The following is a 15,094-nucleotide window of genomic DNA, read 5'->3' on the forward strand; positions in this document are numbered from 1 at the left end:
CTCGGATATATGATAAGAAAATATGTAGCTGATGAAAGTTATTAAAGTTTTTGTGCAAAAATTTTGATTAGAAGATTGAAATCATTAAGTTTATCGTAAACTGTTTAGAATATGGAACTGTCTATAATATGGAGCTCGCACGGTAATGATTGAATTGTTTTTATAATTGTTTGAAAGTATCAGAACCATGAGTGCAATCCATGATTTCATTCAGGTAAATGATGTCATAAGGCTGTATAAATGCGAGACACAAATCTCCCATTTGGCAGGGGAACGTGTTACCTGAGCCGAATCTCTGATACCTGGTAAGTAATTAAAAGATATTCAATTTAACTTTTTTATTATTTTTGTTGCTGTAGAGTCATTACTATTCAAACTACGATTTTGCACTACGATCAAGAAAGTTACAGTACTTCGATCCATTCCTCTGCACTCGCTGTCATTATAAACATTTTTATCATGTATATGTGAAGAACTAGGCCATAGTGTTTATCTTCAGAGAAATGATTGCAAAATGTATTATGACCATTATTAAACAAGTAGTGTTCATTCATTTCATTTTTTTTTAGTTAACATCTAAACAGATAACACTGAATCAACAATTTCACGCCACAATACTTGATTCGTGGCCGCATTTCTCCATCCTCAGTTCTGCCCCACGCTCGCCAAATCGATACGCACTTGATCCGCCTACCTAGCTCGCTGCGCTCCACGCCTTCTTGTACCAACCGGACCCGACGCGAACACCATCGTTGCATGGTTGCTGTCCGGCATTCTTGCAACATGCCCTGCCCATCGTATCCTTCCAGCTTTGGCCACCTTCTGGATACTGGGTTCGCCGTAGAGTTGGGCGAGCTCGTGGTTCATCCTTCGCCGCCACACACCGTTTTCCTGCACACCACCGAAGATCGTCCTAAGCACCCGACGTTCGAAGACTCCAAGTGCTTGCAGGTCCTCCTCGAGCATCGTCCACGTTTCATGCACATAGAGGACTACCGGCCTTATGAGCGTTTTGTACATGGTACATTTGGTGCGGGCGTGAATCTTTTTTGACCGCAGCTTCTTGTGGAGGCCATAGTAGGCCCGACTTCCGCTGATGATGCGCCTCCGTATTTCACGGCTAACGTTATTGTCAGCCGTCAGCAAGGATCCAAGGTAGACGAACTCGTCGACCACCTCGAACGTATCCCCGTCTATCGCAACACTGCTACCTAGGCGAGCCCTGTCGCGCTCCGACCCACCAGCTAACATGTACTTTGTCTTGGCCGCATTCACCACCAGTCCAACCTTTGCTGCCTCGCGTTTCAGGCGGGTGTACAGCCCGGCCGGCAATGTCCATATCATCCGCGAAGCAAACAAATTGACTGGAACTCGTAAAAATCGTACCCCGGCTGTTGAGCCCGCCTCTCTGTATAACACCTTCTAGCGCAATATTGAACATCAGGCACGAAAGTCCATCACCTTGTCGTAGTCGCCGGCGGGATCTAAACGAACTAGAATGTTCGCCTGAAACCTTCACACAATTTTGCACTCCTTCCATCGTTGCTCTTATCAGTCTCGTGAGCTTCCCGGGAAAGCTGTTCTCGTTCATGATTTTCCATAGCTCTACGCGGTCGATACTATCGTATGCGCAGTAAAGATCTGGTCCGTTGTCGATCGGCAGTCAACGAAGCCGGCTTGATAACTTCCCACGAACTCATTTGCTATTGGTGATAGACGGCGGAAGATGATCTGGAATAATACTTTGTTGGCGGCATTTAGAATAGTGATCACTAGATAGATCTCACGTTCTAGCTTGTCGCCCTTTTTGTAGATATGGCTTATAACTCCTTGCTTCCACTCCTCCAGTAGCTGTTCTGTCTTCTAGATTCTGACTATTAGTCGCTGCAGACAAGCGACCGACTTCTCCGGACCCATCTATTTTCGTTCCGATACCATCCTTCCCAGCTGCCTTGTTATTCTTGACCTGTTGAACGGCATCCTTAACTTCCCTCAAAGTGGAGCTGGTTGGTTGCCTAACATTTCGACGTAGTCATATCTCCCGCTGCCTTGAACTTCCGTGGCTGTGCTCTTAGCACCATTCAAATGTTCGTCACAGTGCTACTTCCACCTTCCGATCACCTAGCGTCCGTCCGACAATATGTTCCCATCCTATAGCTGAAATATGTAGGGATATTTCAGCTCGCGGCACAAAGCCTCTGCGGCATGCGTTGAGTTTTTGATAGAACTTTCGCGTTTCTTGGATGCGGTGCAACAGCTCCATTTCTTCTCATTCCGTCTCCTCCAGGCGGCGCTTTTTCTCCTTAAACAGACGGGTCTGCTGCTTCCGCTTCTGTCTATACACGGAGAAATCAGACTACCCAAAAAATAAGTTCTTTTTACTCAAATTTGGGTAAACTGCAATTAGTTTTTACCCACGGTTGGGTTGTTTTGCCTCTCTCGCAACTGCAATGTTGTCAAAAACAGAGAGAGACGCACCGACCCAGTGTTGAAGTTCAATGGAATAAGCCAAATTTGGGTTCTTTCGAGTTTACCTAACGTTAAGTTGTTTTAACCCATCACGGAGACTTCGAAAGCTAACGCTGAGTAGATTTTTTTTTTTGCACTGAGTTGTTTGTTTTGCCGCTAGCAAATGGTAACAACCTAATGATAGGTATTTATCAGTTACCCCAATTTTGGGTTATCCCATGGAAGAGCCGAATTGCGTCAAAAGAAGTCAAAGTTGGGTTGATTTGCGGCTCCGTGTAACGTTCCACGTTTTGTCGAGAACCTTGCTGCCCACGCTGCGTTCTTCTCCTCCAGAATCATTCTACACTCCTCGTCGAATCAATCATTCCGTTCAACGTACCCAACAATGTTCTCGCTTGCGACGTTGATTGCTGCTTTTATTGTACTCCAGCAGTCCTCGAGAGGGGTTTCGGCGAGTGAATCTTCTTCCGCCAACGTTTGTTCGATATGCTGGGCGTATGCAGTGGTGAAATTCGGCTGCTTCAGTCGCTCAAGGTCATACCAAGGCGGGCGTCGGTACTGTACGTTGTTAACGACGGAGAATTTTGGGCGCATTCTCACCATTACCGGGTAGTGGTCGGAGTCGATATTACCGCCAGCCGATTGGTCCTGATGTCGAAAATTTCGGAGAAGTGCCGTCCACCAAAACGTGGTCGATTTGCGATTCTTTTTGATGTAATGATCTCCAGGTATATTGGTACGGAGGGCTATATTGGAAATAGGTTCTACGAATGGCCATATTCTTGGAGGCGACGAAATCAATCAGTAGTAGGCCGTTCCCGGTGCGCACTGAGCTTCCCAATCGTTGGTCTGAACTCCTCCTACTGGCCAACCTGAGCGATTAAATCTCTTATGATGATCTTGATGTCGTAGCTTGGGCAGCGGTCGTATTCACGTTCAAGAGGCGCGTAAAATACATCAGTGTGGGTTGTGCACGTTTATTATGCTAATGTTGAAGAATCGGCTCTTGATCCATAACCTGCACATGTTTTCATTGATCGGCTACCACCCGATCACGCGCTTTTGCATGTTGCCCTTCACGATGAAAGCTGTTCCCAGCTGGTAGATGGTATGATAACCTCTAAACGTTCGCACCATTTATCCCTTTCAACAAACCTTCTACAGCGCGACGATTTCGAACTTGAGATCCTACAATGCATCGGAGAGTATGCGGGTACTTCTGATAAAGTAGAGGAATTTACAGTTCCACGTACCGAGTTTTCAATTGTTAGTCCTTTTTTGTCGCATTGGTCTATGCCAATTGTTTCGGTCCGTATTATTCTGTTGACGTTCCTGTGCTTGTTATTTTTTATTATTAGCTTGCATTGGCTGACACCAACCCCCTACATTTCCGGAGGACCACTCCCCCTAAATGTTCGGAGAACCATAGTGCACAGTTTAGCTTAGAGTCCTTCTCTGGCATTCGTACAATGATCAGTCGCCCCTGACATAAGAAACATACGCCGTTTCTAACATATAGTACAGACGCTCCAGGCTTGCAGAATCAAACCCCTCCTTACCGGTTAGCATACGATCAAAGTTCTAACCTGAATTGATTACCCGATCTTTCCTTAGGAAGCTCGTACCCCGGCCAGTACCGCGAGGAGAATGAGATAGAAGTTGCTGGGTAAGAAGCTAAGGGCCACATAAAGGCGTCTATTTCACGGAAAAGATCTGGTCCGTTGTCAGTGGCCGTCGATGAACCGCTTCGGCATAATAGGCTTTGGGACTGTTTTAGCGAGAAGACTAATGAAATCTATGATTTCTCATTTATTTCAGAACAATTTTGCGCTAAATTGATCAATTTACGATCAATCGCACGCTTCATACTTCATATTCTCTTAGAATACATTATTCACACATTAACATAAATCTCCTATATAAATTAGACACAAACGCTTCTACTCAATTTAAGCTGTTTAAAAATCAATCGCGCTAACTTAATTATTCAAGGCAATAAAATATCCCTAAAATAACTTACCAAATTGTAATCCATGTTGCAGTGTACTTCTTGTACTTACTCTTGGGAAGCCGGCGGATCCTTGGCAGGTTCCGCTCTTCCCTTGGCCTCCTCTCAGAGATTGATGCTCGCGTAATCGGGTTCGTTGTCGCCTCGCACATATATCGTCCCGTGTTTGGCCATGTACTTTTTGATGAACTCCCGGGCCTTGGTGCGCACCGAATCCGTCACTTCCAGCTCGTTGATGGTGTTGTCGCAGTGCTTCAGTTCTTTTACAAGGACAAAATGGGTGAGCTGTCGGGAGGAAGAGAATTATAAGGTTTTGTTCTTACAATCCGGACATCCCCAAAGAAGAATCGCTTACCTTTCGTGCCAAATGCTTGAAATCCTCAGTATTGGTGATGCGACCCGTCTGACAGGAATCCTTCCGATACGCGCCCAAATGCTGTACAATTACCCCGGCTATTTCGCCGCGGAACTTTTCCTTGATTTTGCGAGCTTCGTCGCTGTTGAGATCTAACCGGTCGGACTTCTTCCGCTTGCCAATTTTCGACGAGCTCAGCGACGAGGAAGACGCCACGGAAGATGATCCACCGAATGAGGAACTTTCGCCCAGCTTCGCGGCGCGCTTCTTGCCCAACCGTTGCTTGACCTTTTGCCACTCCTCGTAGGGGGAGATCTTCTTCTTCTTGGTCAGAATGTCCAACTCGTCGACGATGCACTTGTCGTCGACGATTTTGTGTGAAACGACAAGATCGTCGTCGATGAGCGAACTTTCCGTGGCGCTTCGGTCCAACGCCTCCCCGGAATATGACCCACTGAAGGGACTATCGGAAAGTGACTTGTCCAGCATGCTTCGCGCTCGCAGCCTCTTGGCTTCCTCCTTCCGTCGCCGGAGCTTTTCTTTGGTTTCCTTGTATCGTTTCATCTCCATCTGGCCGTACAGTTTGTCCTCCTCCGTTCGGGGCTGCAAAATAGTTGGAAAGCTGTTAGTTTTAGTCGTAGTATATAATATGTACAGTATATAAAACATGGCCGAAGATCAAAACCTCTAAGGAGCATAAAGAATTTCTCAAGATACTCCTTCAATATTTTCTCCGAAAATTTTTATCCTGATTGCTTCAAGAAATCTTTCAATGATGGCTCCATGAATTCTTGCAGTAATTGTTCTACGAGTCCTTTCTAGAATTTCTTCATGGTTTCCGCCAATAAATTCTACACAGATTCAGCCAGGGAACTATCAAAGGAGGTAGACTCACACTTATATCTCAATCATTGGGTTCTCCCGCAAGAGCAAACACATTTGAGATCTGTTTCGCCAAACTTACGCATAATATATCGCTCTCACTCATGCCATCAAAAAATTATTGAATCATAAAACCTTGAGCATAAAGCATGAATTCCTCGTGCAAGATTTTTTCCAATGTCCATAAAATCCTCTATGATGCCCTGCTAATATTACTAGAGAAATATCTGAAGTAATTTTGGATGACTCGTAGGACGAAATCTTGGAATAATCCCAGGAAGAATTCCTGAAGAAATATCGGGAGAATATTCTGGCGGACTCAAGGAGCATAACTGAGAAAAAAAATCTTGGTAGAATCCTTTGAAGAATCATTGGAAGAAATCCTAGGATAATGTCTGGAGGAACCTCTGGAATTATTTTTCGGCAATGCTTTGGAGAAATACACGAAGTCTTGGGGTAGAGAACTACTTGGGCATTTCTGTGATTAATTTTATCACAAGGGGTTTTCGTCGGCCGAACTGTCTGAAACCAGAGTTGCTCAATATCTGTCATATCAGCTGATTGCTGATGTACTGAAACTATCAATATCACTCTAGATCATAATCACTGCTGAATGAGTGATCAGGTGGTATTTATCCAAGATTAATGTTCTTCAGTGACCAACACATAGTTTCAACCCAGTCGACAGCTTGCTCTCGCAGCAAACAGAAGCCTTTTGTTTCGCTCCGCGCGCGTCTGTCTGCGTCTCCAAAGATATTTTTTCGGGTATCTCGCCAGTATCTCTGGTGCCTATCGGTACATTACGTGTCCCGGACGTCTATTGGCACGGTTTTTGCATTCTTACAAACCCCGGCGGGAACTTTTCAGGAGCTGACGTCGAAAAAAGTGCATCTAACCTCAATTAGCAGCAGCAACGGGCTGCAGCACATTGGCCCAGAAGAGACACTATTGTGATCGTGGAAGTGTGAACCGAAAAAGCTTTTATTTACCGTTCATGTGAATCCGAATCAGCATTTCTTCTTCTCGTTTCGTTTCGTGTGCAAGTGTGTGTACTTAAACCAGCGTTTCTGAAGCGGTTTTATCTGGTTCGCCCACATGGAGTGGGCCCCGGACCCTTTTCCCCCTATTGGGGATCAAGGAGGCGGCTGTTGCCAGGATACCTTGACATGGAAGGAACAAGAGGGTCTATTCAAGTGCTCCGAATGCAAGCAGTCGTAGGAGTACTGCCATGCAACCCTTTCGTTATGCGGAAAACAATCGAAAAATGCGTAGGCACGAAATCGACGGCGCTTTTCCCGAAGGCAAGGAAGGAATAAGTTACGTTCTGAAGGTCTGCAGCACAACCCAGGCCACCAAACTAATGAAGCTGACCACGCTTATTGATGGAACAGGAGTTAAGGTCACCGAGCATCCAACCTTGAATATCAGTCGCTGTGTCGTGAATTGCAGAGCCGTGATGGATCTCGCCGACAAGATTCTTGAGGAGGAACTATTCGATCAAGGGGTACGAGGATTCCGACGCATAACCAAGCGCGTAGGAAAAGATAACGTTAATACGTCTACTCTGATCCTAACAATCGCAGGAACCGTCATCCCGGCGCACATAGACTTCGGCTACATCCGGTGTAAGACACGCCCTTATTTTCCTGCACCAATGCAATGCTACAATTGCTGGGGGTTTGGACATACCAGTAAGCGTTGCCAACAATCACATGCAACCTGTGGCACTTGCTCAAAAGACCACACGATTGATAAGGAGAATCCCTGTCAAGCGGAGGTATATTGCAAGCGGTGCGACAGACATACCCACTCTCTGGCCAGCCGAAAATGCCCTGTCTACGGCAATGAAAACGAAATCCAAAAGATTCGTGTTAATCAAGGCATTTCGTACCCAGCAGCCCGAAGGCTATTTGAACAAGCCAATAACCAGCACACATTCTCCAGCGTCACAGTAGCTAGCAAGGATCAGCAAATCGCCGACCTGTCCTCTAAAGTTGACAAACTCCTTCAGGAAATGGAAGCGAAGAATAAGCGAATCGAATCTCTTGAAGTAACCCTAAATGGCAACATCCACCCGGGCAACAACGGCATGATTGCGGAGCTTCTGCAAAAAGTAGATCTCCTGACCAGTGAAATGAGAAAGAAGGATGAAAGAATACAGATCCTGGAAGCAGCCCTGCAGAGCGGTTCCCGCATGGAAATTTTCCGGAAACACAGCACAATTGAGGACCTAGTAACTAAGGTCAACGACCTTGAACTCCAACTGAAACAGAAAGAAAGAGAGGTCTACACCTTCCAAAGTCTCTTCCAAAAACGCTCCCAATCCCACGTCCAACACTCAAACGTTGCTCAACAATCTACCGACAACCCTGCAGCTCATTCGCAAGCCCAAAACCAGATCGATACAGCGCCTACAAACTCGAAAAAGAAAAAGAATAGGAAACAGAAGGTGAAAGAATCCCAGTTGACTCCCATATATGAAAGCGACACCAGCCCAATTCCCTCAGAGCCAACTTCGGTAGAGCGAACCCCCAAAAGAGATCGTGCAGTCACAGACTCTGATGAATCATCCGGCCAGCCAAAAAATAAGGTCTATACTCCTAACTGTAACCTCATTCCCAACGTTAACATCTCCACTTCAAGTGAAGACGATGACATGTCAGATTCCTAGAAATTCATCCAGTACTCCTCGCTAAAGCACTCTACAACAGGGAAATTACATGTGCTATACCAGTCATGGGCCCTAAACCCATAGAAAGTGGTCAGTCCACCAAGAAAGAGGAGACTACTGGAGTGTCTATCACAAATTCAACCACTTCCATCAACGATACAACAGAAGAAGACGATGTTTCCAAAATCCCACGTCCAAATGCCACCTTTTTTCAAGCAGTTCCAACATCTTTGCTGTGGGAGGGCCCATCAACGATGCCTTCCCCCAGTGAAGCTCTGTTGGGATCTGCAACCAGCGAGTCGGGAAAAACACCATAGAAACCAAGACTTCCCAACCAAGACGCTCTGCACGGATCAAAGCAAGATATCTAAACGAGACTTCGAAGAGCAATGCGGATGCTCAGCTAGGTCATGCAAACAGCTGCAGCGCGGCAGATTATGATCGCGTCCAGGCTCTCCGGTACGGCCCTGCTGCGGTACTCATTGCATCCAGTTCCTCTGCCTCAGCACCACCAACTTTCTCTAGATCGTTTACCAACCCTGGTACGTCTACGGCCGTCATCGATACGATAAAGCAAACCAATTTCGTGCTGCAGTGGAATATAAACGGATTTCACAACAACATAAGTGACCTAGAATGCCTGATCCACGACAACCTGCCTGTCGTAATAGCCTTACAAGAAGCTCATCGCACCACTGTGAACAGAATGAATCAAATGTTGAGAGGAAGGTACAAATGGATATACAAAAGCAATGCAAATGAATACCATTCTGTAGCGATCGGGGTACTAGAATCGGTCACTTTCTCCCAGTTACAACTAGATACCGACCTACCCATTGTCGCTGTTAAACTCGATTATCCATTCCCTGTATCGATAGTCAGTATGTATCTGCCATGGGGTAAAATACAGGACCTCAAAAACCGACTACTCCGTGCACTAGAACCCATACAAGGTGCAAAATTGATCCTTGGCGACGTTAACGGGCACCATACCACATGGGGAAGTGCCAGGGTTAATGCTCGAGGTTCCATCTTGATGGAACTTGCAGAGGTAATGGACTTGATTTCACTTAACGATGGGTCCATTACTTTCACCAGCGGTCAACGTGAATCAACCGTCGACGTATCCTTTGCTAGCTCCAGCATCGTCAACAGATTGCTCTGGAGTGTCGGTGCAGACCCCCTTGGAAGCGACCATCACCCCATCTCGATATCTATCAACCAACGACCTCCAGAAACATCGCGCCGCCCTCGATGGATTTACAATCAAGCAGACTGGGCATCCTTACAAGCAATGATCGACGAGTCACTGGGTTCATCCGAACCCGACAACCTTTCTACCTTTCTGAGTACCATCCACCAGGCAGCCGCTGCATCTATACCGAAAACCAGTCCCAAACCTGGCCGTAAGGCTCTCCCATGGTGGTCACCAGAAACGAAAAAAGCAATAAAGCCAGGAGAATGGCCCTACGATTGATAAAGCGACTCCCTGATTGTCACCCAGACAAAGATGCGGCCATGGCCCTCTACAGAGCAAAACGGAATGAATGCCGACAAATCATACGTGACGCAAAAAATCAATGCTTGGAAAGCTTACTGGACAGTATAGACTCCAGCCAATCCTCGACCGAGCTATGGAGTAAAGTAAATTCTCTTAGCGGAAAACGGAAGGCTCATTGTATCGCCATTCACCAAGACGGCGCCCTTACCAGGGATCCAAGTACAATCGCTCAGGCCCTGGAAGAATATTTCTCCTCTCTTTCGGCATTTGAGAAATACAGCAACACCTCAAGCGACGAAACGAAGCCTCGAAAAAATGATCATTCCAGAAGACAAAACTCACCAACCAATCAACGAACTCTTCCGTCTTATCGAACTAGAACTGGCCTTAGCCAAGTGTAACGGTAAATCTGCCGGAGTCGATGAGATAGGTTACCCAATATTGAAGCATCTCCCTCCCGTTGGCAAAGCAGCCCTGTTATGACTGCTAAACAAGGAATGGACTGGAAACACCTTACCGAAAGAGTGGAATCATAGCCTCGTTATTCCTATTCCTAAACACGGTTCCACAGACAAACAGACGTCACACTCTCACTGCTGTCCATAGATCAAATTTTTAACGTTCGATTCAAATATATGGTAGGTGGTCAATCGACCACCCGCAGCGCTTGCGTCGTTTTTGTGCCGTGTAAACGTCAAACACACTACCGCCACCTGTTGGTCCATCGGCCACCTACAGTATTTTTAGCATTGGGCGTACATGTTTTCGCGACTATGATTTTGATCGCGATTTGTTCTAAGTGTTACGTCTGTTTCTCTGTGACGGTTCTGTTAACAAAGCACCTACAGATTTTCGTCCGATTTCGCTAACATGTTGCATCAGCAAGGTGATGGAAAGAATGGTTAACCGCCGCCTGGTTCACTTTCTTGAGTCTAATGGTCATCTCGACCACCGACAGCACGCGTTTCGTTCCGGTCACGGAACGGGGACATACTTTGCAACTCTTGGACAAGTACTCCACGATGCTAAAGCACAGGAGCAACACGTTGAACTGGCTACACTAGACTTGGCGAAAGCCTACAATCGGGCCTGGACACCAGGCGTCATTAACCAGCTTTCCAAATGGGGTCTGACAGGACATGTCCTTCACTTCCTGAGAAATTTTCTGCGTAACAGAACTTTCCAAGTTTGCATTGGGAATCACCGCTCAAATACTTTTTCAGAAGAGACCGGCATACCGCAAGGCTCGGTTATTGCCGTCACTATCTTCCTAATTGCCATGAACGGGGTCTTCAGTAGTCTTCCGAAAGAGATCTTTATTTTCGTTTATGCGGACGACATAATGCTTGTGGTTATTGGGTCCACCGAAAAAGCGCTCCGCCGGTAACTCCAGGCATCAGTGAACGCCGTCGCAAAGTGGGGCAATGAAGTAGGATTCGAGTTATCAGCTGAGAAAAGTGCCATAATGCACCTATGTACATCCCGTCATCGTCCCATTCGTTCTCTAGTCACTGCCAACGGTCAACCAATACCATTAAAAAAATCCGTTCGAGTACTTGGTATTCACTTGGACAGGCATCTGACCTTCGTTGAACACTTCAAAGAACACGTGACGGACTTTGGTTTCAGGTTGGCCGATTGCGCTGCAGAATCGTTACCCGTTCTGTGGCGTAGTTGGTTAACGCGCCCAGTCTAGCGTATTGGGAGTCGTGGGATCGAAGCCCACCAGAACGATTCTATTATTTTTCACAATCCTACATCTCAATTTGTCCAAATTGACTTTTGTGTCTACGACCTTCAGGTATTTTCACTTCAAAGAAGTTAAACAGAATTGTCAAACTCTCCTAAACCTTCTTCGTACATTATCCAAACGCCATAACAGCAGCAACCGTGACGTCCGCCTCCGTGTAGCATCAGCAATCATTGATAGCAGACTACTCTATGGTATAGAACTTAGCTGTACAACAACCGACACAATGGTCACATCACTCGCTCCTGTTTATCATCAATCGATACGAATCGCTTCCGGTCTACTGCCATCCACGCCATCAGACGCTGTCTGTGCAGAAACCGGTAGATTGCCGTTCACGTATCTCATCACAGAGACTGTATGCAAAAGAGCAATCAGTTTCCTATAGAGAAGACAACACCTTGTACCGGCGGAGTCCTTTTCCTTGATGAGGCGAATCGGCTCCTGCGTGGACACGTCAGCCAAGTGCTCCTCCCTGTGGCCGAGGTCCACTGGAATGGAGCCAGGAGCCCCGTATGAACATTGAAACAGCGATAAAGAATGCCTTCCGGGCGGGAGACAACTCCCCTGCGTTGACTAGATCTGTCGCCGAGCTACTTCGAACGAAATATCCCGACTATACACATCGGTATACAGATGGCTCCAAGGCCCAGGACGGAGTTGGTATCGGCGTTACCGACCCTGAAATCAGCCGTTTTCTCCGCCTTCCAGATCCCTGCTTAGTATTTTCTGCAGAAGCAGCAGCCATCCTTATCGCCTCTACAATGCCGTCACCGAAGCCAGTCCTGATACTGACAGACTCAGTCAGTGTTCTCGCAGCGTTATCATCGGAAATGACTCGCCATCCATGGATCCAAGCAATCCAGCTTAAGGCGCATCCGGGTACAGTATTTGCTTGGATACCTTGACACTGCGGGATCCGTGGCAACGAAGAGGCTGACCGTTTAGCAGCTCACGGTAGACATTCAACTTTCTACACAAAGGAAATTCCTGGCCAAGATTTGAAACGCTGGATCACTACGACCATTAGGGACTCCTGGGCGCTTAAGTGGCTGAACACACGTAACCTCTTCTTACGAAAAATTAAATATGATATTACACGATGGGTTGACCCCAAAAACCATCTCGAGCAAAAAATTATGTCCAGACTTCGCACGGGTCACACAAAGGCTTCTCACAAAATGGGAGGTGAGGGACCTTTCCGAAGAATCTGTCCCGCTTTCAATGTATTATACTCGGTGGAGCACTTCATCATTAATTGTCCTCAACATCAGGCTGCTCGCATGCTGCATGACATTCCTGACAGTATCCGCTGTGCTGTCAACAACGACCCTTACAACATCACACGACTTATGAATTATTTAAAAGACATCGAACTATACCACAACATCTAGCCATCCTCCTAGACAGAATAAATCAACTTGAACACGCTTCGAAACTTGACAACGAATTCGTTTAATGGAACCACCCTAGAATACAGCCTGGAACAGATCACGCACCCGCACCTGGACTATCCAACGGAAATAGCTTTTATATTACGAATGATTGTCTTTCCTTAACCAAAAATGTTAACTTAACACATTACTCTGTATAAGTATTACTGCCCAGGAGGGCCAATGTAACGCCCTCTTTTTTCACGGAGACGAATCAGCCACTGGCTGAAAGCCTCCTTAATAAAGATAAAATAAATAAATAGTTTCAACCCATCTGCAGCACTACTCTACTGACATGATAAACAATCCCCGGTGTGGAGTTTGTTTAGATGGGTTAGGGTAATTCGCTAATTGTTGAACGCAATTAATTATTTTTTTTTAAGTAGCCTACAATATTCAAACCGTAAAAATTTTCTAAGGGTATCATCATAAATTACTTTATACATTCCTCTTGGGATTTCTTTTAGCATACCTCCAAAAATTCTTCTAGAACTCAAGAAAGTGCCCAATTTATTCATCCAGAAATTCATACTTTGACTCATTCATAGGGAACCTAATCCTATTCTTGGCACTTTTGATTCACATTGCTTTTTGAAAGCTAATGGGCTCACATTTGGCCACAATAGGCGTCGTACTAATGCGCTTTTAGATCCAAAGTTTTAGACAATCCGGTCGAGAAAAATCCCTCATGTCAAAGTGAATCATGGAAGTGCACCCAAGATGTTCTTTAAAATTTTTGTTTAAAAGTCAAGAATAACTGCAGAGATAGCTTTAGGAATATTTCTAAGGATTCTTCAAGGAATGTATGATGAAATGTTTTGATTATTTTATCCAAGAACTCTGGGATCCATTGCTAAAATATCAACCAAAAATTACTTCAAACATTTTTTCAAAAATTCTTCCAGAGATTCTTCTAGAAATTTCCAAAGAAAGCTTTCAAGGAATATATCCACGAATTCTTCTGTATAATTTCGCCAGGAGTAATTCCCGAAAAAAAATCGAGGTGAAAACACCGATGACATTTCGGTTAAACTACCCGACGCAATCCAGCAATTTATTTCTTAAAATGATTCATTGTCACTCGATCTGAGAGACTTTTCAAGAAAACCTTGTCGTCGTTAGTTTTGTCGTCGTTAGTGAAAATTGGATGCATATTCTCTTCAAGAGGTTTGAGAAGTAGTTCATGATCTCTAAGGCGACATCCACAAATCACGTAACACTCTAGGGGAGGGGGGAGTAGGCTCATACAATTTTTTTAAATTTTTCATGGAAAAAGCGTAACAGAGGGGGGGGGGGGTGTAAAATTTCAAATTTTTGCGTTACGCCGCCTAAGGGTTTCCGGCAAAACGCGACAGTTTCCGTTCTTTGCGAATTGGGCAAGAAAACATCGATTCATCTAGCAGAGTTCAAGATCTACTGCCGAAAACCAGCTAATTCGGAAATACTGACCACGATTAGTGCAACACTTTGCTTCCTCGCTTAAATCGAAGAGCCTGGGCTGAAGACTGCTTGTCTGATGCATCGAAAAGATAGCTCTTTTTGATTCTATTTACAACATTTACCAGTCTTAGGGATCGTACACAAATTATGTCACGCTAAATTTCAACTTTTTTGACCACATACCCCCCGTTTGTCACGTTTTTTGTATGAGTCCTCTGAAATTTTTGTAAGGCTTGTCACGCTTGGCTTGACCCCTCTCCCCCTCGGAGCGTGACGTTATTTGTACATGACCCCTTAGTCGTGTATTGAGACTAAAGAGACTACTTACGCTGATGATCTTCTCCTGGACGAGCCTGTTGCTGTGCTTGCGCTTGCGGTGCTGCATCAGCTCTTCGGCCGTCTTCTCGAACGATTCACTGCCGAACAGTTTTTCGCCACTGCTGCTGGCCTGGGGAGACGAATCTCCCGCCTCCAGATCCCTGATCGTTTTCGACAGATCGTCATTCATGTCGTCCGGCTTAGCGAGAACGTCGTCTGGAAAGAGAAATCGGAATAGTGAGGACGTAATCTTGCGAAAACAGTATC

General features: G+C 45.6%; 1 protein-coding gene across 1 annotated transcript in view; it reads right to left on the minus strand.

The window, feature by feature from the left end:
* Positions 1–4,267: 4,267 nt before the first annotated feature.
* LOC5567362 (probable histone-lysine N-methyltransferase CG1716) overlaps positions 4,268–15,094 on the minus strand; it is a 28,777-nt gene continuing 17,950 nt past the window's right edge. The window contains exons 4-6 of the mRNA XM_021851204.1: positions 14,838–15,043; positions 4,833–5,435; positions 4,268–4,762 (exon numbers count right to left, since the gene is read on the minus strand). Of these exons, the coding sequence (XP_021706896.1) occupies positions 4,583–4,762; positions 4,833–5,435; positions 14,838–15,043 (989 nt within the window). The 3' untranslated portion in view covers positions 4,268–4,582. The remainder of the gene's footprint in view (positions 4,763–4,832; positions 5,436–14,837; positions 15,044–15,094) is intronic.

The sequence above is a fragment of the Aedes aegypti genome, chromosome 3, assembly GCF_002204515.2.
Source record: "Aedes aegypti strain LVP_AGWG chromosome 3, AaegL5.0 Primary Assembly, whole genome shotgun sequence".
Lineage (NCBI taxonomy): Eukaryota > Metazoa > Arthropoda > Insecta > Diptera > Culicidae > Aedes > Aedes aegypti.